This window comes from Bombina bombina, chromosome 9 (assembly GCF_027579735.1).
Source record: "Bombina bombina isolate aBomBom1 chromosome 9, aBomBom1.pri, whole genome shotgun sequence".
Lineage (NCBI taxonomy): Eukaryota > Metazoa > Chordata > Amphibia > Anura > Bombinatoridae > Bombina > Bombina bombina.
In genome coordinates, this window is record NC_069507.1 from 207,507,060 (window position 1) to 207,528,108 (window position 21,049).

General features: G+C 37.0%; 1 protein-coding gene across 1 annotated transcript in view; it reads right to left on the reverse strand.

Moving 5' to 3' along the window:
• Positions 1 to 21,049, reverse strand: part of TCERG1L (transcription elongation regulator 1 like) — a 381,274-nt gene that overhangs the window by 113,629 nt on the left and 246,596 nt on the right. Inside the window, exon 5 of the mRNA XM_053691741.1 lies at positions 13,088 to 13,207. Coding sequence (XP_053547716.1) covers positions 13,088 to 13,207 — 120 coding nt within the window. The remainder of the gene's footprint in view (positions 1 to 13,087; positions 13,208 to 21,049) is intronic.

Below are 21,049 nucleotides of genomic sequence, written 5' to 3' on the forward strand. Positions count from 1 at the left end.
AAAATATATATTCTGCTAGCTTTATTAGTGCAAACACGGCTAATTCAGCAGTAATTACCAGCTTCTTTCATAAAATTAACATTGAGAGATTGCTGACCTGCTAATGGGCCATTAAGTGAAACAAGAAGTTGGCTAAAAAGGTGTCAGCTTTAATTCGAGCAATAAAAGAACAATGATTGAGTGGATCCTGTACAAAATAAATGAAGAGTTTTCCTTTTCTTCAGGGAATATATTACAAGTGATTGGTGAGAGTGCTAGTATTAAAGACAACAAAGAACATCCTGTAATGTTCACAATCATTAACCAACCTCTACATTTTGATATGGGTAGTATATAAATGCAATACATTTAATAATAATTTCCTGCCCTGTGCTCTAATGCATATAGTCTGCTTAGATAGATAGGACCCATTCCAATGCATTAGAGAGAGCTGTGGTAATAAATCGATCTTAACTCCATTATTTTGGTTTCCTTTACTGTGACATATAAGTCAATTAGATTCCAGGCTGTTTTAAAGCGACATAAAACACCTTTAGGATTCCCCTTAGAACGTTTGATTTGCATGTTTAATTATGCACAGTAAGAAAAGATTTTGTCCCATTTCTGTGAGAAATGGAAGTGTATACGCCAAGCCTAACCCTCTTATATGCTACTTAGTTATTGTAGTCAATTATTATCTATTAATTATCTAACTAATTATTTATTAGTGACTAAAAAACTATTCACATTGTTCTCACACAGTGACAGTTAAAATTCATTTAGGGCTAGATAACAAGTTGAGACCAAAATATTACTTCGGCGAAAGTGATATTTGCGCTCATCTGAGTAATATCAGCGCATGTAAATGTGCACTGGTATTACTAGTTAGGAGCAATGCAAACGCGACCTCTCGTTTGCATTGCATGGAAGCATTGGGCTCACTAGAGCTCAGAGCTCGCTTCCATAGTCTCCAATGGGAGCCTCATTCTCGTGACATCAGACACGGCATGATATAACTAGCGAAGCGGAGGGGATAAGTCACACAGCAATGGCCAGCAATTTTAAATATATATGTATATCATTATATATAAGATTGGGGAAGCAACTACACCATTAGTGAAACATTTTAAAACCATACACAACAAAAGTAACAATACTTTAAGATGGCAAGCCATTGAATGGGTGAAATATCCTCCAAGGGGAGGTGACAGAGATAAGGCCTTGGGGAAGCGTGAAATGTTTTGGATGTTTAGATTGCAAATGCGCGTCCCCAAGGGCCTTAACTCAGAGTATGATCTAATTAATTATTGGAAATAGACAGTGTTTATCTTTCAGTCTATCAATTTTTGGATCTTACTTGGAGTAAAATTTATATCTCACCTATTTATATCTCACCCATTCACAATTACACACAGATCCATGTGTGCATGTGTGGGATTACTTATTTATATATTTTTATGTATACACTAGTTCGTCTATCTATGTATATATACATATATATTTTTTACCTAACCCTCACTCACTCAATATTTTTAATCAACTTCCTATCCTGATCTCATAACCCAGTTTCATTATATATATGTGTCTATTCATTATACACACATATATATATATATATATATATATATATATATATATATATATATATATATATATACTTTCTACTATCCCTCAATTTTGGATATACATGAAATAAATTATCTCGTAATGATTTATCTAAAGTGTCAGCCTATATAATGTAACACATTACATATGATTGGAGTGAAGATATTAACATATGTGCGATATATTGCATTAAAGGAAAATTTCCGCATAAGCTCTTAGTTGGATTGAGCTATATTACTTATACAGGGAGTGCAGAATTATTAGGCAAGTTGTATTTTTGAGGATTAATTTTATTATTGAACAACAACCATGTTCTCAATGAACCCAAAAAACTCATTAATATCAAAGCTGAATAGTTTTGGAAGTAGTTTTTAGTTTGTTTTTAGTTATAGCTATTTTAGGGGGATATCTGTGTGTGCAGGTGACTATTACTGTGCATAATTATTAGGCAACTTAACAAAAAACAAATATATACCCATTTCAATTATTTATTTTTACCAGTGAAACCAATATAACATCTCAACATTCACAAATATACATTTCTGACATTCAAAAACTAAACAAAAACAAATCAGTGACCAATATAGCCACCTTTCTTTGCAAGGACACTCAAAAGCCTGCCATCCATGGATTCTGTCAGTGTTTTGATCTGTTCACCATCAACATTGCGTGCAGCAGCAACCACAGCCTCCCAGACACTGTTCAGAGAGGTGTACTGTTTTTCCTCCTTGTAAATCTCACATTTGATGATGGACCACAGGTTCTCAATGGGGTTCAGATCAGGTGAACAAGGAGGCCATGTCATTAGATTTTCTTCTTTTATACCCTTTCTTGCCAGCCACGCTGTGGAGTACTTGGACGCGTGTGATGGAGCATTGTCCTGCATGAAAATCATGTTTTTTTTTAAGGATGCAGACTTCTTCCTGTACCACTGCTTGAAGAAGGTGTCTTCCAGAAACTGGCAGTAGGACTGGGAGTTGAGCTTGACTCCATCCTCAACCCGAAAAGGCCCCACAAGCTCATCTTTGATAATACCAGCCCAAACCAGTACTCCACCTCCACCTTGCTGGCGTCTGAGTCGGACTGGAGCTCTCTGCCCTTTACCAATCCAGCCACGGGCCCATCCATCTGGCCCATCAAGACTCACTCTCATTTCATCAGTCCATAAAACCTTAGAAAAATCAGTCTTGAGATATTTCTTGGCCCAGTCTTGACGTTTCAGCTTGTGTGTCTTGTTCAGTGGTGGTCGTCTTTCAGCCTTTCTTACCTTGGCCATGTCTCTGAGTATTGCACACCTTATGCTTTTGGGCACTCCAGTGATGTTGCAGCTCTGAAATATGGCCAGATTGGTGGCAAGTGGCATCTTGGCAGCTGCACGCTTGACTTTTCTCAGTTCATGGGCAGTTATTTTGCGCCTTGGTTTTTCCACACGCTTCTTGCGACCCTGTTGATTATTTAGAATGAAACGCTTGATTGTTCGATGATCACGCTTCAGAAGCTTTGCAATTTTAAGAGTGCTGCATCCCTCTGCAAGATATCTCACTATTTTTGACTTTTCTGAGCCTGTCAAGTCCATCTTTTGACCCATTTTGCCAAAGGAAAGGAAGTTGCCTAATAATTATGCACACCTGATATAGGGTGTTGATGTCATTAGACCACACCCCTTCTCATTACAGAGATGCACATCACCTAATATGCTTAATTGGTAGTAGGCTTTCGAGCCTATACAGCTTGGAGTAAGACAACATGCATAAAGAGGATGATGTGGTCAAAATACTCATTTGCCTAATAATTCTGCACTCCCTGTACATATATAAGAATGTTACTATGTTGTGTGTATCTGACATTGCCCTTTACAATTTCCGTTCAAATGTAAACACCCCCTTCTTGCTCCCCTTTATATTACATTACACTGAAGTTTCTATGCCAATGTATTTAATCTGTTTATTTGTCAATTCATAAAGAATGATTATTGGTTAGAAATGCACTTTACAATTAAGTAAAGTTTATGTGCAGTATATATAATATATTAATCTGGTAACTAACGGGTTAACTGTTTGATTTCATGCACTTAAAATGAAGGTTTTTGATTGGTCAAAAGTGGCCTATCACTAAACAGATGTCTCTTTAAATGTTTCACACGCTTGCATTACTCCAGCTATGACTACGGCATCAGGCCGAAACATGTCAGCCTATGCTTTCGTGTGTATATCTTTTATGTGCTTTGGTACTCCCATGTGTTTTTACCATACGTGGATTTGAATAAAGACTTTTTGCTTTTAAAAACTTCGCCTTGGATCAAAATACTTTTTCGCTATATCATTATATACATATATATTTATGCGTTAATATGTGCATACACACATATTAACACATTAATATACTGTATATGTATATAAGCATATACATATATATTTACAGGGAAAACACAGTTCCCATAAAACGCAATAAAAAGGCACTTTTCAGTGATGTTTTTTTTTTTTTTTAAACACCCCACACCCGCCAACTTTTAACTCCTAAATACTGCCTAGTGCAGTAATTTTTATTGAAAAAAAATGCTACATTTTTTTCATAAAAAAACTAAAAGACTCTTAATAGAGGGCGCATTTGGGAAACTTTTAGAAAATTAACCAGAGATCTGATCATCATGATAAATAAAAAAAATCACGTGAAAACTGTTATAGGACAGCAGGATTTGGGGTAAGCGGCACATTTTGAATCATGACCTTCTGTTTTTACAACTTTTCAATAACGGTTATATTTTATGTATTGGGAGCTTATCGGAGTGAGGAGATATTTGTTCTTATAGTTCTAGGGGACGATGCCTTTAGATTCCTATGCTCTCAAAGGGCCCAGTGATCTAAAGCTCTCAGTTCTGTCAATATTATCTAAGATGCCTCACCTATACTCTGAGGTCCCTCCAAAAATGTAACAAAGGCAAATTTTAGCTTGAGAGCTGTTTATCTTGCTAAACACATTTCTACTCAGTATGAAGGGGAGATATTTACATTGCAACATAATAAAACAATAAAAATTCTCCCTGTTAATTAGGTTTTTTTTTTTATTATCAGGCCCTATGTGTTTTATTCTTTTATGTATTACAGAAATCAAGGTTAGAATATTGTCTACTAAATATGTAAAGTCATTGGTTCCATAATTTAAAGCAAATATGAGATAAATTGTTAAGGGTAGAAGGGTTAAAGAGACAGCATTTCCCAGTGCTTAGGGCAGCACAAAAAAACTAAGTAGACCATTGATGGTGTAGAAGTATTTTCTTATCATTGAATCGAATAATGTTAATAAGTGGTCTCAGTAAAAAGTATATCAAATGGCTTTAACAGTTTGATGTTATGAACAATTATTAGAAAATCGTGCAGAAAATATGGATTTGAATTACCTTGTTTGAAAAACCTCAAAAACCTGTTCAAACCAATGTATTCAACTCTTCTAGCAGAACAGAATAGGCCAGATATATAGACAGACAGACAGACAGACAGACAGACAGATAGATAGATAGATAGATAGATAGATAGATAGATAGATAGATAGATAGATAGATAGATCACTGTACAAGTGAGAGCAAAAGAGACAGTATTCTTATAGTATTATTCACTAACTGATACAAAGGTAAAAGCATGCAGTATACAAGGTTACTCCATACAAGCCAGTACTTTTCAGTAATCCAGTTCAAGAGTGTGTAGTGAAAACAAGGCATGTTAACAACAATCTGCTTTCTTGAACATCACTGAACGTCCACCATTAAATTCACGCAGCTTTCCATTTAGAACTTCTATGCATTTCACAACCTCTGTTATTCCGTTTCTTAAGAGGAAGGAGGTTATTATCCTTTTGAGAAAATGAGACAGTGGTGAGAACTAGGGATGGGCGAATGTTTCGCAACATTCGAAAAACGGCACAAATTTTAACACATTCGTTCGTTCGAATCGAATTTCGAATGTTTACATAACATTCTAACATTCGATTTTCGAATGTTCGGTTTCGAATTTTACGATTACATTCGAAAATATTCGAATTCGAAAAATTCGAATTTAGATTGTAATAGTATTTCTAATGCTTTTTCTTTAAATGTAATATTCGAATTATGCAATACGTGTATTCGAATTCGAAAAATTCGAATTTAGATTGTTATAGTATTTCTAATGCTTTTTCTTTAAATGTAATATTCGAATTATGCAATACGTGTATTCGAATTCGAAAAATTCGAATTTAGATTGTAATAGTATTTCTAATGCTTTTTCTTTAAATGTAATATTCGAATTATGCAATACGTGTATTCGAATTCGAAAAATTCGAATTTAGATTGTAATAGTATTTCTAATGCTTTTTCTTTAAATGTAATATTCGAATTATGCAATATTCGAATTCGAAAAATTTGAATTTAGATTGTAATAGTATTTCTAATGCTTTTTCTTTAAATGTAATATTCGAATTATGCAATACGTGTATTCGAATTCAAAAAATTCGAATTTAGATTGTAATAGTATTTCTAATGCTTTTTCTTTAAATGTAATATTCGAATTATGCAATACGTGTATTCGAATTCGAAAAATTCGAATTTAGATTGTAATAGTATTTCTAATGCTTTTTCTTTAAATGTAATATTCGAATTATGCAATATTCGAATTCGAAAAATTCGAATTTAGATTGTAATAGTATTTCTAATTCTTTTTCTTTAAATGTAATATTCGAATTATGCAATACGTGTATTCGAATTCGAAAAATTCGAATTTAGATTGTAATAGTATTTCTAATGCTTTTTCTTTAAATGTAATATTCGAATTATGCAATATTCGAATTCGAAAAATTCGAATTTAGATTGTAATAGTATTTCTAATGCTTTTTCTTTAAATGTAATATTCGAATTATGCAATACGTGTATTCGAATTCGAAAAATTCGAATTTAGATTGTAATAGTATTTCTAATGCTTTTTCTTTAAATGTAATATTCGAACTATGCAATACGTGTATTCGAATTCGAAAAATTCGAATTTAGATTGTAATAGTATTTCTAATGCTTTTAAATGTAATATTCGAATTATGCAATATTCGAATTCGAAAAATTCGAATTTATATTCGAATTCAAAAAATTCGAATTTATATTCGAATTCGAAAAATTCGAATTTCGAATGTAGACATTCGATATAATTATAAACATTCGAATTCGAAAGTGACATTCGAAAACTGTAAATAACATTCGATTTTCGAATTTTTAAGAATATTCGTTCTTATCGACATTCGAATTTAGAATTCGAATTTCGGTAATAACATTCGTTCTACATTCGAAATTCGAAAATTTGCACATTCGCCCATCCCTAGTGAGAACTCAGTGGTGAACATATATCCTGTTTAGCTAGGCTCCATATAGATGAGTGGTTCATTAGTTTACCCCTCTAGTGGCCTCATCACACGCATTAGGTAATCTGGGTGTCATTTCCAATCTCTCCAGTTCTGGATAGCAACGGCTTTAGCAATTACAAGATCTCCAATAACACATTGTGTACTTTATTTCAGTAACAAAATGGACACATCAAATTCAACACACAGAGTCTGGTGATAAAGTTCAAACCTAGCAAACCTCATTTGCCAGTATTCTAAGACTATATGGAATAATTCTACTATGTTGTGCTTTAGCAAAACACTCTAAAAAGGCAGCAGACTTTATTTTTTATGTATATATCAATATGGGACAGTATACACCGATATTCATATAACTTCATGTAATAGACACTGCTATAAAGAATACTTAATTGTCTGCCTCCCTTAACTGCTATAAACTATACATAATCTTCTGCCTCCCAGGGACAGTATACACAAATGTTCATATAACTGCATGTAATAGAAACTACTATAAAGAATAAGATGCACAGATACTGATATAAACATCCAGTATAAAACTGTTTAAAAACTTACTAAGAAGCTCTCAGTTTAGCTCTGTTGAAAATGTAGCTGGAAAGCCCACTTCAAGTGGGAAATAAGACACTCCCCCCCTCCCCCTTCTTTTGCATATGAATAGACCCTTTGCACAAAACTTTGGGGCTTGGTTAAGAGTCTGAAAATCAAAGCAATGTTATTTAAAAATAAGCAAAACTATACATTTAAAAAAAAAAAAAAAAAAAACTTTATGGGCTATATACTGTAAATAGATCATCTACAAAACATTTATGCAAAGAAAAAATTAGTGTATAATGTCCCTTTAAACCTATATTCAGAATTATAGTTCCTCACTAGTGGGCATGACAGACATTTATATATGTATATGTTTTTAATACACAGACATACATGAAATTGTGTAAAGCTAACAAGATCTGCATGAAAACATCCCCCCTCCCCCCCAAAAAAAAATCACTAGTGTGGGGCATTTAGCAATCAGTCTCTTAAAATGTTTGTTTTTATTTAATATTTTCATGATTCTGTTAGTAATTTCATTTTCTAAAACAGGATTTCTATCAGCAATCATGTACTTGTGTTTGGGATTTAACAGTTGTCTATTCTGTCTTGTTTATTGGTGTGAGTTACAGTACAACAATCTTGCATCAAAATCTTCTTAGAGTAATAGAAATTCTGCAAAGGCTATCCTCATTTTGTACAGTGAAGTTTGGAACCTTTGCTGATATGTTAAACCTTGTCACTTATCAGTTTCCCTGTTTACAGCATAAGAACCGATAAAATCCTGTTAGAGATAATTTTAGAAAATAATTTCCTACAGTATCTTTCTAGATTTCAGATAAAGGGGCCAATTTATGAAAGTGCGAGCGGACATGATACAATGTAGCATATCATGTCTGCCGCACATCGATAAATGCTGACAGCATACGCTGTCGGCATTTATCATTGCACAAGCAGTTCTTGTGAACTGCTTGTGCAATGCTGCCCCCTGCAGATTCTCAAGCCAATTGGCCGCTAGCAGGGGGTGTCAATCAGCTCGATCATATAGGATCTGGTGGATTGATGTCCGCAGCCTCAGAGCAGGTGGACCAGTTATGGAGCAGAGGTTTAAAGCTTGATAATTTGGCCCCAAAACCTTTACTAAACTGGTGTTTTCTCAATCAATTTCAATGACTGAAAAAATTAAAGACAATTATTTAAAAAAAAAAATTGGAGCTTGTATGCCCAGTATACCCAACATGCCCACATACAAATTGCATTTACACTATTTAACACTTTTCATAAACACCACTTTATCCTATTGCAAAAAACACACATGGATTCCATTAACCCCAATAATCCATTTCAGATTTCTGTGACCGGCATCTATTATCAGTAGTTCAGAGTACTGTTGTACGCCATTGAAATTGAATCTCGTGTGAGTTAAAAATCTCAGCTGTGTTTGTCTCAGAACAATTGTGAACACTATCTTTATGAAAGAAAAAAATATGTTCCTATTTTTATAATATCTGAAAAAAATGAGGATGAATTGAATTGACCCTGTAGTTACATATAACTTGGAGGCCAGGGAGACAATGCACTGTGTTTTATTCTACTGCAAAATTGTGTTTTAATGCATGTTTTTAAGGGGACCTTGAGGTCAAGGTTTGATGATTCAGAGAGAATATAGCATTAAAAAAAAATCCAATTTATATCAAATTTGTCACTTTATCCTGGTATCCTTTGCTTAAACTTAGCTCTTTCCATAAGGTCATAGCAAGATAGCTTCAGGTGCAAAAAAGGTGTCTTGAGAGATTAATTTAGACTTCCATGTACCTTTAACTTTGTATATGTGAGTGTTTATTTTTCTTGTATTGTATTAAAGAAAGTGGTAGAGTATTTTCCTTTGAGGATTCTGTCTTTTTTTTTTTTTTTTGAGACAGTAAAGTGAAAATTAAATGTTTATAATTTTGGTAAAGCATGCAATCTTTCAAATGTTCTTCTATCATTAAATTTAGTTTGTTCTCTTGGTATCATTTGTTGAACAGTAAACTTAGGCAGTCTGACAATAGCATAGGAATATTCACTTGTCCTTATTATTCTATGGCAGCAGTATTTGCAGCATATAGAATGGGTCAGATTACATATGCGGCGCAAGCTTCATCGTAATTTCACCTTGCACATTGGGGTATCACATAAAACCCCGCCGGCAATTCATAAAGTGACGTAAGTTGGATAAACTAGCAATGTCCAGAAATGAGCGTAAATACAAATTTCTGGAGTCGCCAGTGACTTTAGAAACTGCCGGTGCCTAAGAAAATAAAAAAATACGTCAAATCTCCTGTAAAAGTCTAACATGCCTCCCAAAAATAAACCCGACACGTAAAACCCCTATATCCGCCATCAAACCCACATCGGAACTAATAATAATTATACCCCTAAACTGACAACCCCCCACAACGCAATATGCCTAATTAAACTATTAACCCCTAATCCGCCATTCACCCACATCGCGATCTACCTAATAAAACTATTATCCTGATTTGAACAGCTTAAAGGAGCTCTCATCCTATTGACTGATTCGAATTTGAAGAATCAAATCAGTCAATAGGAATTCAAGGTACCCCATATTTAAACGCGTACCTTAAATTCACTCCGCAGAGGCCTATTTAACAAAGGTATGTCGGACCTGATCGGACTCCAGCAGGGGGTGTCAATCAACCCGATCATACTCAATCGGGTTGAATTGTGTCGATCTCTGTCCACCTCCTCAGAGCAGGCGGACAGGTTTTGGAGCAGCGGTCTTTAATGGCAGATTAGGGATTAATAGGTTAATAAAGTTTATTGCGTTGGTGGGGGATGGCGGTTTAGAGGTTAATAGTTTTAATAGGTACTTTGCGATATGGGTGAATGGTGGATTAGGAGTTAATAGTTTATTAAGGTATTTTGCGTTGTGGGAGGTTGGTGGATTAGGGGTTAAAAAAAATTAACCAGCACTGTACCTTAATATGCTCTTTTGAGTATAATTAGAATTCTAGTCTATCCCTAATATTTTTATGTTTTACAAATCATAATAGTTAACTCAAAACTCAATAAAGGGACATTCCAGACAAAATTAGAGTCCACATGGATGCTCTTCAGTTTTGAATAGAAACATTTCTGTAATATACACGTATCAGCAAAAATGCTTCTAATAAAGCTACAGCTGTTTCAAAAGTGTATTTAAGTATGCACCGTGCCATGCACCACCATTTTTAACACAGCACTTCCATAGAGAGCCTAAGGTGCTTGTACCATCTGGTAATTACTTACGGCTAGATTTAGAGTTTTGTCGGTAACGACCCGCGTAGCTAACGCTGGCTTTTTTTTCCCCGCACCTTTTAAATACCGCTGGTATTTAGAGTTCACAGAAGGGCTGCGTTATGCTCCAAAAAGGGAGCGTAGAGCATAATTTACCGCCACTGCAACTCTCAATACCAGCGGTGCTTACGGACGCGACCAGCTTCAAAAACGTGCTCGTGCACGATTCCCCCATAGGAAACAATGGGGCAGTTTGAGCTGAAAAAAAAAACCTAACACCTGCAAAAAAGCAGTGTTCAGCTCCTAACGCAGCGCCATTGTTTCCTATGGGGAACATTTCCTAAGTTTGCACCTAACACCCTAACATGTACCCCGAGTCTAAACACCCCTAACCTTACACTTATTAACCCCTAATCTTCCGCCCCGCTATCGCTGACCCCTGCATATTTTTTTAACCCCTAATCTGCCGCTCCGTACACCGCCGCAACCTACGTTATCCCTATGTACCCCTAATCTGCTGCCCCTAACAACGCCGACCCCTATATTATATTTATTAACCCCTAATCTGCCTAATCTTTATTTAAGAGGGGTTTGGGTTAGATTAGGGGTATATGGGTGGTGGATTGTAATGTTGAGGGGGTATTGTATGTTTTTTTTCCAGGCAAAAGAGCTGAATTCTTTGGGGCATGCCCCGCAAAAGGCCCTTTTAAGGGCTGGTAAGGTAAAAGAGCTTTTCTATTTTTATTTTAGAATAGGGTAGGGCATTTTTTTATTTTGGGGAGTTTTGTTATTTTATTAGGGGGCTTAGAGTAGGTGTAATTAGCTTAAAATTTTTGTAATATTTTTATAATGTTTGTAAATATTTTTTTATTTTTTGTAACTTAGTTCTTTTTTTATTTTTTGTACTTTAGTTAGTTTTTTTAATTGTATTTATTTGTAGTATTGTATTTAATTAATTTATTGATAGTGTAGTGTTAGGTTTAATTGTAGATAATTGTAGGTATTTTATTTAATTAATTTATTGATAGTGTAGTGTTAGGTTTAATTGTAACTTAGGTTAGGATTTATTTTACAGTTAATTTTGTAATTATTTTAACTAGGTAACTATTAAATAGTTATTAACTATTTAATAGCTATTGTACCTGGTTAAAATAAATACAAAGTTGCCTGTAAAATAAATATTAATCCTAAAATAGCTACAATATAATTATAATTTATATTGTAGCTATATTAGGGTTTATTTTACAGGTAAGTATTTAGCTTTAAATAGGAATAATTTATTTAATAAGAGTTAATTTATTTCGTTAGATTTAAATTATATTTAATTTAGGGGGGTGTTAGGGTTAGGGTTAGACTTAGCTTTAGGGGTTAATACATTTATTGGAGTAGCGGCGAGGTCCGGTCGGCAGATTAGGGGTTAATAATTGTAGGTAGGTGGAGGCGATGTTGGGGACGGCAGATTAGGGGTTAATAAATATAATATAGGGGTCGGCGGTGTTAGGGGCAGCAGATTAGGGGTACATAGGGATAAAGTAGGTGGCGGCGGTGTGCGGTCGGCAGATTAGGGGTTAAAAAATTTTAATAGAGTGGCGGCGATGTGGGGGGACCTCGGTTTAGGGGTACATAGGTAGTTTATGGGATTTAGTGTACTTTAGAGCACAGTAGTTAAGAGCTTTATGAACCGGTGTTAGCCAAGAAAGCTCTTAACTCCTGGCTTTTTTCTGCGGCTGGAGTTTTGTCGTTAGATTTCTAACGCTCACTTCAGCCAAGACTCTAAATACCAGCGTTAGAAAGATCCCATTGAAAAGATAGGATATACGCAAATGGCATAGGGGGATCTGCAGTATGGAAAAGTCGCGGCTGCAAAGTGAGCGTTAGACCCTTTCCTGACTGACTCTAAATACCAGCGGTAGCCCAAAACCAGTGTTAGGAGCATCTAACGCTGGTTTTGATGGCTAACGCCAAACTCTAAATCTAGGCGTTGATTTGTTAATTGCTAACATGATACCCTCCCCACTGATGCTCCAAGCAGCTGCAGAATTTAAAATGCTGGTGCACTGAGAATATCTAGCTATTCTCCACATGCACATGTAGAGAAAAATGCTAACACTAAAACAGTGATAACTTTTACTAGAAGCATTTTTGCCAATACATGTATATAGCAAATATCTTTATATTCAAAGATGTAATTAATCTATGTGCATTTAAATACACACAAGTTAACTATTAAAACTATTTTCAAATTGTAGCTCATCTGTTAAAAAATATTCAACATTATAAACATGATTATTAGAAAAAAGAAAACACAATTACAAACCATTTGATGGTGGATCTACTAGACTTGCAGTCATGAAGGTCACTGAGGGTGAGGTGGTTAATCTGGCAAACTGAGTTGGTAGCAATGGTGTCATATGAGATTCAATTCTTGATGGACCCCCTGTGTCAGAACAGAAAGGACAAATGAAGAGGTAGCATGGGACAATTTTTATTACAACAATGTGATATGTTTGATCTATTTATATTACATATTGGTTTCTTGCAAATTTTTTATAAAATACTGGATTACTTCAAAAATGATACTCAAAAGACAGTACTTCTTCCATCATTATTCAAGCAAACATGCAGGATCCAATTAAACACAAATTTCCACTACAATTATAAAGTTCTAAAGGCAAAAATATACTGTAAGTTTATTTATGATTAAGTGTGCCCTTCTTTTGTCATTAAAAAAGTGACGATTTCTAAAATTAGAGAATAGAAAATTATTCAGGTGGTGATAGGGTTGCAAATCTTTTTCAAGAAAATTCAACAAATTTTAAGTAGAGAACTAACAAATTTTACAGTATTTTCTGAGAAAAAATAAGGGAGAAAAATATTCTATGAGCAGATAAATAAGGAATCACGGGAGACTTTAAAAAATGTGGTCAAATACAGGAAATAAAAGAGGTTAGCAACCCTAGATGGTGACCACACAAAAGATAAGGGAATATCAGCCAACCAGTGATTGCTACAGGTTCTCATTGCCTGACTACTCTTTATTCTTTTCTGTGAAGCATACACACAATGTCCTGGAAGACAAAAGGTAAAGAGGCGTCTTATGGTGCAGTATCTTTGAGTAATGAAATTCACATGTAATCAATATACAGGGATGCTGCACCATAAGGCGACTCTTCACCCTTTTCTTTGACATTGTTTGCATTATTCCACCATTTTGAAAAAAAGAGCTGCCTGCTGTCTTAGATTGAGAAAATTTTATATATTGATGTTTTATATTATTTTTCCAATTTTAGTGATCATTGTGTGCTTATTTACACTGTTCTATTATGCTCCTTATATTACCTACACAGATTGTATCTGTGTGCGCACCTCTGTCACGATATTGCTGCACAATATTGTGAGTTTTGGTTTCTTTTCTGTGAAGTCAGAAGGATGTCAGCATACTACTCATTCATTTTTGTTTACACAGAAAAAAAATTATGGCATCTCATTATCTAGCCGTCAACTTACTTGCATTCGACAGCACCAATACGCTCGCCTAAGATCGCCTAACATCGCTGCCGCAGACCTGAATACGTTCTCCAAAATTATCAAAAAAGCTGTCAAAAAGCCGCGCACCAAGTACGGGGCGGTTGTTAACTAACAGTCATCGATCTCGCTGCTCTTCGACTTTTTACCAGCTTTATTGGTACCCTGTCACTAAACACCCACACTATACTATACTGTTTACCCCCTATACCGCCGCTCCCGGAGCCCACCACAACTCTAATAAATGTATTTACCCCTAAACCGCCACTCACGGACCCCGCCACAACTAAATAAAGTGTTTAACCCCTAAACCACCGCTCCTGGAGCCCACCGCCACCTACATTATACTTATTAAACCCTAATCTGCCGCCCCCTACACCGCCGCCACCTACATTATATTTATTAACCCCTAATCTGCCCCCCCCTACACTGCCGCCACCTACATTATGTTTATTAACCCCTAATCTGCCCCCTTACACCACCGCCACCTACATTATACTTATTAACCCCTAATCTGCTGCCCCGTCACCGCCGCCACCTACATTATACTTATTAACCCCTAATCTGCCGCCCCGAAACCGTGGCCACCTACATTATACTTATATGTTGAGGTTAAAGTCTGATATCCAGGTAATCCTAGGATTAACCGGGTAAAACATCTGGCTTTACCCAGGTAATCCTAGCATTACCCAAATGCTAATAACAGCGCATTTGTTACACAATTTGATACACCAACAACAAAGTGCACAGAGTCAGGAGAACACCACTGAGTAATATCTTACATTAAAATTAGGAAGAAAAAAAAATACCTGAAGCAGTATTACTGTGGCACTGAGCACTTTGATCAGGTGTTAGTGCACCAAAATCTCTGTGCAGGTCTGAGCGCTGTGTTTAGATTTATGATAAAGCTAATCACAGTAAGAAGGTCTGAGAGCTGTGATTAGCTTTATCCAGAAGTATTTGGGTAATCCTAGGATTGCCAGAGTAAAGCCCAATGAATGATCTTTACATCTGGCTTTAACCACAGCCGCTGGTAATCCTAGGATTAACCGGATTCTGACTTTACCCATAACACACATATACTGTATATATAAAACGTATCCCAAAGTTATCTACCAATTTAAGAACAAACACCTTTTTAAACAAGTTGTATATTACTTTTTAGTTGCACACAGAATATTAGAATGCCTTAGTTTGTTAAAGCACATTAAAATATCTAAATATAATAGTCTTCATACAAACTATAGCCAAATCTGTAGTACTTTTAACACATTGATTTGATAATGGTAAATATAGCTGCAGTACTTCATTGAATATCAGGTAGACCTCCTTCTGAATACACAGTGATTGGTAGAAAAATTATAATGTCTTAAGGAAATCTAGATAGTATTGCTTGAAAGAGATTAAAGGAAAAAAGATGATTTGATAAAAATCTTCTATTTTTTAATTAGATTTAATAAAATTGAAAGGAAAGCAGATATTGTGTATTTAAAGCACATGGGATAATTTTAAATTTTTATTGGCTCATTAAAATTAAAGCACAATTAAAAGGCTGCAATGAATACAAAAATAAAATTGCTTACGGTATCCATCTTTGCAAGCTGGGATTTGGGTTAAGTCAAAAAGATTTATTCATTAATATTTTAATTCTAGTTATGTAGCATTTTAGTTACGAGGAATATACTGCATGTCTTAGAAATCACTAAATTAGCATTTTGTGCAGCATTAAAGAATTGCTTTAATTTCTTTTTTTCCTTTTGAGTATTAAGTCCTAAATTAGATAACACCTGAATATATTAGCAATATCAACTTAAAAGTAACATACATGGTGATGAAGTAAAATGCAGCTTTTACAGGGAGTGCAGAATTATTAGGCAAATGAGTATTTTGACCACATCATCCTCTTTATGCATGTTGTCTTACTCCAAGCTGTATAGGCTCGAAAGCCTACTACCAATTAAGCATATTAGGTGATGTGCATCTCTGTAATGAGAAGGGGTGTGGTCTAATGACATCAACACCCTATATCAGGTGTGCATAATTATTAGGCAACTTCCTTTCCTTTGGCAAAATGGGTCAAAAGAAGGACTTGACAGGCTCAGAAAAGTCAAAAATAGTGAGATATCTTGCAGAGGGATGCAGCACTCTTAAAATTGCAAAGCTTCTGAAGCGTGATCATCGAAAAATCAAGCGTTTCATTCAAAATAGTCAACAGGGTCGCAAGAAGCGTGTGGAAAAACGAAGGCGCAAAATAACTGCCCATGAACTGAGAAAAGTCAAGCGTGCAGCTGCCAAGATGCCACTTGCCACCAGTTTGGCCATATTTCAGAGCTGCAACATCACTGGAGTGCCCAAAAGCACAAGGTGTGCAATACTCAGAGACATGGCCAAGGTAAGAAAGGCTGAAAGACGACCACCACTGAACAAGACACACAAGCTGAAACGTCAAGACTGGGCCAAGAAATATCTCAAGACTGATTTTTCTAAGGTTTTATGGACTGATGAAATGAGAGTGAGTCTTGATGGGCCAGATGGATGGGCCCGTGGCTGGATTGGTAAAGGGCAGAGAGCTCCAGTCCGACTCAGACGCCAGCAAGGTGGAGGTGGAGTACTGGTTTGGGCTGGTATCATCAAAGATGAGCTTGTGGGGCCTTTTTGGGTTGAGGATGGAGTCAAGCTCAACTCCCAGTCCTACTGCCAGTTTCTGGAAGACACCTTCTTCAAGCAGTGGTACAGGAAGAAGTCTGCATCCTTCAAGAAAAACATGATTTTCATGCAGGACAATGCTCCATCACACGCGTCCAAGTACTCCACAGCGTGGCTGGCAAGAAAGGGTATAAAAGAAGAGAATCTAATGACATGGCCTCCTTGTTCACCTGATCTGAACCCCATTGAGAACCTGTGGTCCATCATCAAATGTGAGATTTACAAGGAGGGAAAACAGTACACCTCTCTGAACAGTGTCTGGGAGGCTGTGGTTGCTGCTGCACACAATGTTGATGGTGAACAGATCAAAACACTGACAGAATCCATGGATGGCAGGCTTTTGAGTGCCCTTGCAAAGAAAGGTGGCTATATTGGTCACTGATTTGTTTTTGTTTTGTTTTTGAATGTCAGAAATGTATATTTGTGAATGTTGAGATGTTATATTGGTTTCACTGGTAAAAATAAATAATTGAAATGGGTATATATTTGTTTTTTGTTAAGTTGCCTAATAATTATGCACAGTAATAGTCACCTGCACACACAGATATCCCCCTAAAATAGCTCAAACTAAAAACAAACTAAAAACTACTTCCAAAAATATTCAGCTTTGATATTAATGAGTTTTTTGGGTTCACTGAGAACATGGTTGTTGTTCAATAATAAAATTAATCCTCAAAAATACAACTTGCCTAATAATTCTGCACTCCCTGTAGAGTAAAATTCATTAGATGTAAAGTGGAAAACATTTAAGGATATTAAAATAGTCATTAGATAGACCTAGAGTGAGATTACATATATACGGTGCAGGCTTCGGCACAAGCGTTGAAACCAGCGGCGCCCATAATTTCACCTCGCACATCGGGGTATTACATATATGGCCCCAATAGATGCTAGACTGGCGTTAGTAGGACAAACTTGCGATCCTCGGAAATGTGCGCAAATACACATTTCTGTCATCGCAAGTAGCTTACGCCAGCATTATGTCCACGGAAAGTGTCAATAAAGAGTAGTTTTATGCAAATGAGGATAACATGCGTAAAAATGAAACCGGAATTGAAATAAAAATGCAACACGTAATTACGCTGTTCAAATTCATATAAACCCATGCACAGCCACCATTTTCTTCAGTGTGTTTGGATTGTTCGTTGAGCTACAGCACACGTCCGAGGAGTGGAGGATTAGTGAGAGTAGAGAGAGGTGCAAACAGAATAGCTAGGTCGCATTGGTGGATTGAGTAAGCTTGTACACATACACATATTCTGACATATTGCACACATTTTGCATACATACATATACAAATATACCACACTTTTTTTTCTAACACCTAACATATTTTTGTTTCGTTTTACAGTGTGATAGGCTGAGTGTTTGATTGTGATTGTGTGTGACTGAACTGGGAGTGAGTGGGCGTGTGTCAAGTGTGATTAGTGTGAGGATGGCAAGGAGAGGTACTGATGAGGGGAGGAGGGGAGAGGAGTGGCTGGGAGAGGATTATTGAAGAGGACAGGAGGAGCAGTGGGGTCCCAGTCAGGGAGTAAGTGGAGTAGGGAGAGCCAGAGCCAGAAGGGATGATGGGAGGGGAGATGCCCGAGAGCCCCAGAGAGCAGGCACATCCAGGAGAGGGGCAGAGGGTGCACATGGGGACAGAAGGGGGTGGAGGGAGAGGATAGGGAGGAACCCACACTGCCAGGGACATCACAGGTAGGAAGCCAAGTGGCCATGGAGGATGAGAGGCTGAGATGTCCCAACTTCTCATTTGAAGAAAATGTTGCCCTAATCCAGGCCATCATGGACAATTACAGTGCCCTCTTCAGACAAGAAAAAGGGCAAAGGCAGTGCCAAAAGAAGAAAGATTGCATGGTTGGCAGTAAAGGATGCCATCAACAGTGTGGCCCCACAGAGGAGGACTGTAGAGGGCCTGAAAAAGAGGTGGAATGACTGCAAGAGGCAGGTCAAATAAAATATGGGGCAGGAAGCTATCCATCAGAAGGGAACATGCGGTGGGACAGCCCTGGACATAGAGTACAACACCTGGCAGGAGATGATACGCAGGTCCCTGAGTATCACAGCAGTCAGTGGACTTCCAGGGGCTCGTGATTAAGGGGCTGCAACCACAGTACATCATGCTAGTGAGTAACATCCCACACACCTGTATTATATGTAGTTGCGATATAACATCCTTTAATATCACACATTCATGTACACGATGAGGAGCTTGTTATTTGGAGTACTAACAAAAACATCTACAATTATACTTGACATTACTGCTACATAACACAATGCAATTCATAATATGAGGTGGAATAGAGCAATACTAACATGTCTCAGAGTAACACAGGCTACAAGTCACATGTAGAGTTTTCATTAAATGGAAACTATAGCCATCCCAATACTTTTAGCTCAATAAAGCAGGTTCTGTGCCTAGATCAGGCTAAAGTAAATTGTGTGACCATAATGTCACTTAAAGAACACATTATTTCATCATTGACATGTACACATAACTATTGTATGAAACACATCCCTGTATACTGCTCATATTCAAATCCCTCATAGAACAAATCACAATGTGCACATGCATGTTATAGAGTTTGACATGAGTCAGTATAGGCCCAAGCATGTATCAATGTACATTGTATGCCCACATGGACATATATCTGACTGTACTTATCCCTCTCATCCTTTGACTCCTCCACAGAACCTCTTGTCATGAGGATACAAGCAGCCATGCCACCACCACAACAACCACCACCACCAGTCTTCAGGCAACCGCAAGAACAGTATGCTCCCAGGCATGAGCATAGTTGGATGGCTTCAGTTAAGGACCCGGGAGTGATGCACCCGCCATTGCCATATGACCCCTGGCAAGATTCTTGGCCAGAGGAATATCCTTCCTATGGATTTAAGGGGGAGCCAAGACAGCCACAAAGGGTCCATGTATTTACACCCCCACAACACAATCTCATTTCAGTCATGGATATTACCCACAGACTAAGTCACAAGAAGTGCCGATTGTAGAGGCTGAGTGGTCACACACTGGTCATCAGTGGGACAACCAATCAACCATGAGAGCTCCACCATCCTCATCCATTGGACGAGCTCCACCATCTGCAGATGGCAATACAGCAGAAACTACAGCTGCCCCTCAAGCAGCAGAATATACAGCTGAACCTGCCCCTCAAGCAGCAGAAGATGCAGTGAACCTGCCCCTCAAGCAGCAGAATATGCAGGTGAACCTGACCCTCAAGCAGCCGAAGATGCAGGTGAACTTGACCCTCAAGCAGCAGAAGATGCAGGTGAACCTGACCCTCAAGCAGCAGAAGCTACAGTTGAAACTGCCCCTCAAGCAACTGGCAGCCCTGTTGCTGAAGAGCCTGTGGATGCATTGTATTTTCCCCTGGGTGAGGAATACTTTGCACTCCAGAGGAGGCACGTGACAAGCACTGAGAGCATACAAAGAGGCCAAGAGAGGTTCTTGAGGAACCAAGAAAGGTTCATCAGGAGCCAAGAGAGGTTCTTCAGTGGCCAAGAAAGGTTACACAAATGCAGCATAGAGCTGCAAAGGGACATGTCAGCATCGTTAAGTGCAAGTGTTCAAAACCAGTGACAGATAATGCAAATTCTGTCTGATATGCAGTAATTCATTTACCCTTATGACTGCATTTGCAATATTTTATGTAGCCTGTGGTATCCCCACCCATCCTTAAAGGGACAGTCAACACCATATCTTGTGTTGTTTGAAAAGATAGATAATCCCTTTATTAGCCATTCCCCAGTTTTGTATAACCAACACTGTTATATTAATATACTTATATTTAAGCTTCTGACAGCCCCCTGATCACATGACATTTTATTAATTATCTATTGACTTTCATTTTATCCAATTAGTGCAGTGTCTGCCACAATCCACGTGCGTGATCACAATGTTATCTATATGGTTTACATGAACTAACTCTACCCTGTTGTGAAAAGCAAATGAAAAAGCATGTAAAAATAGGCGGCCTTCAAGATCTTAGAAATTACCATATGAGCATTTCTAGGTTTATCTTTC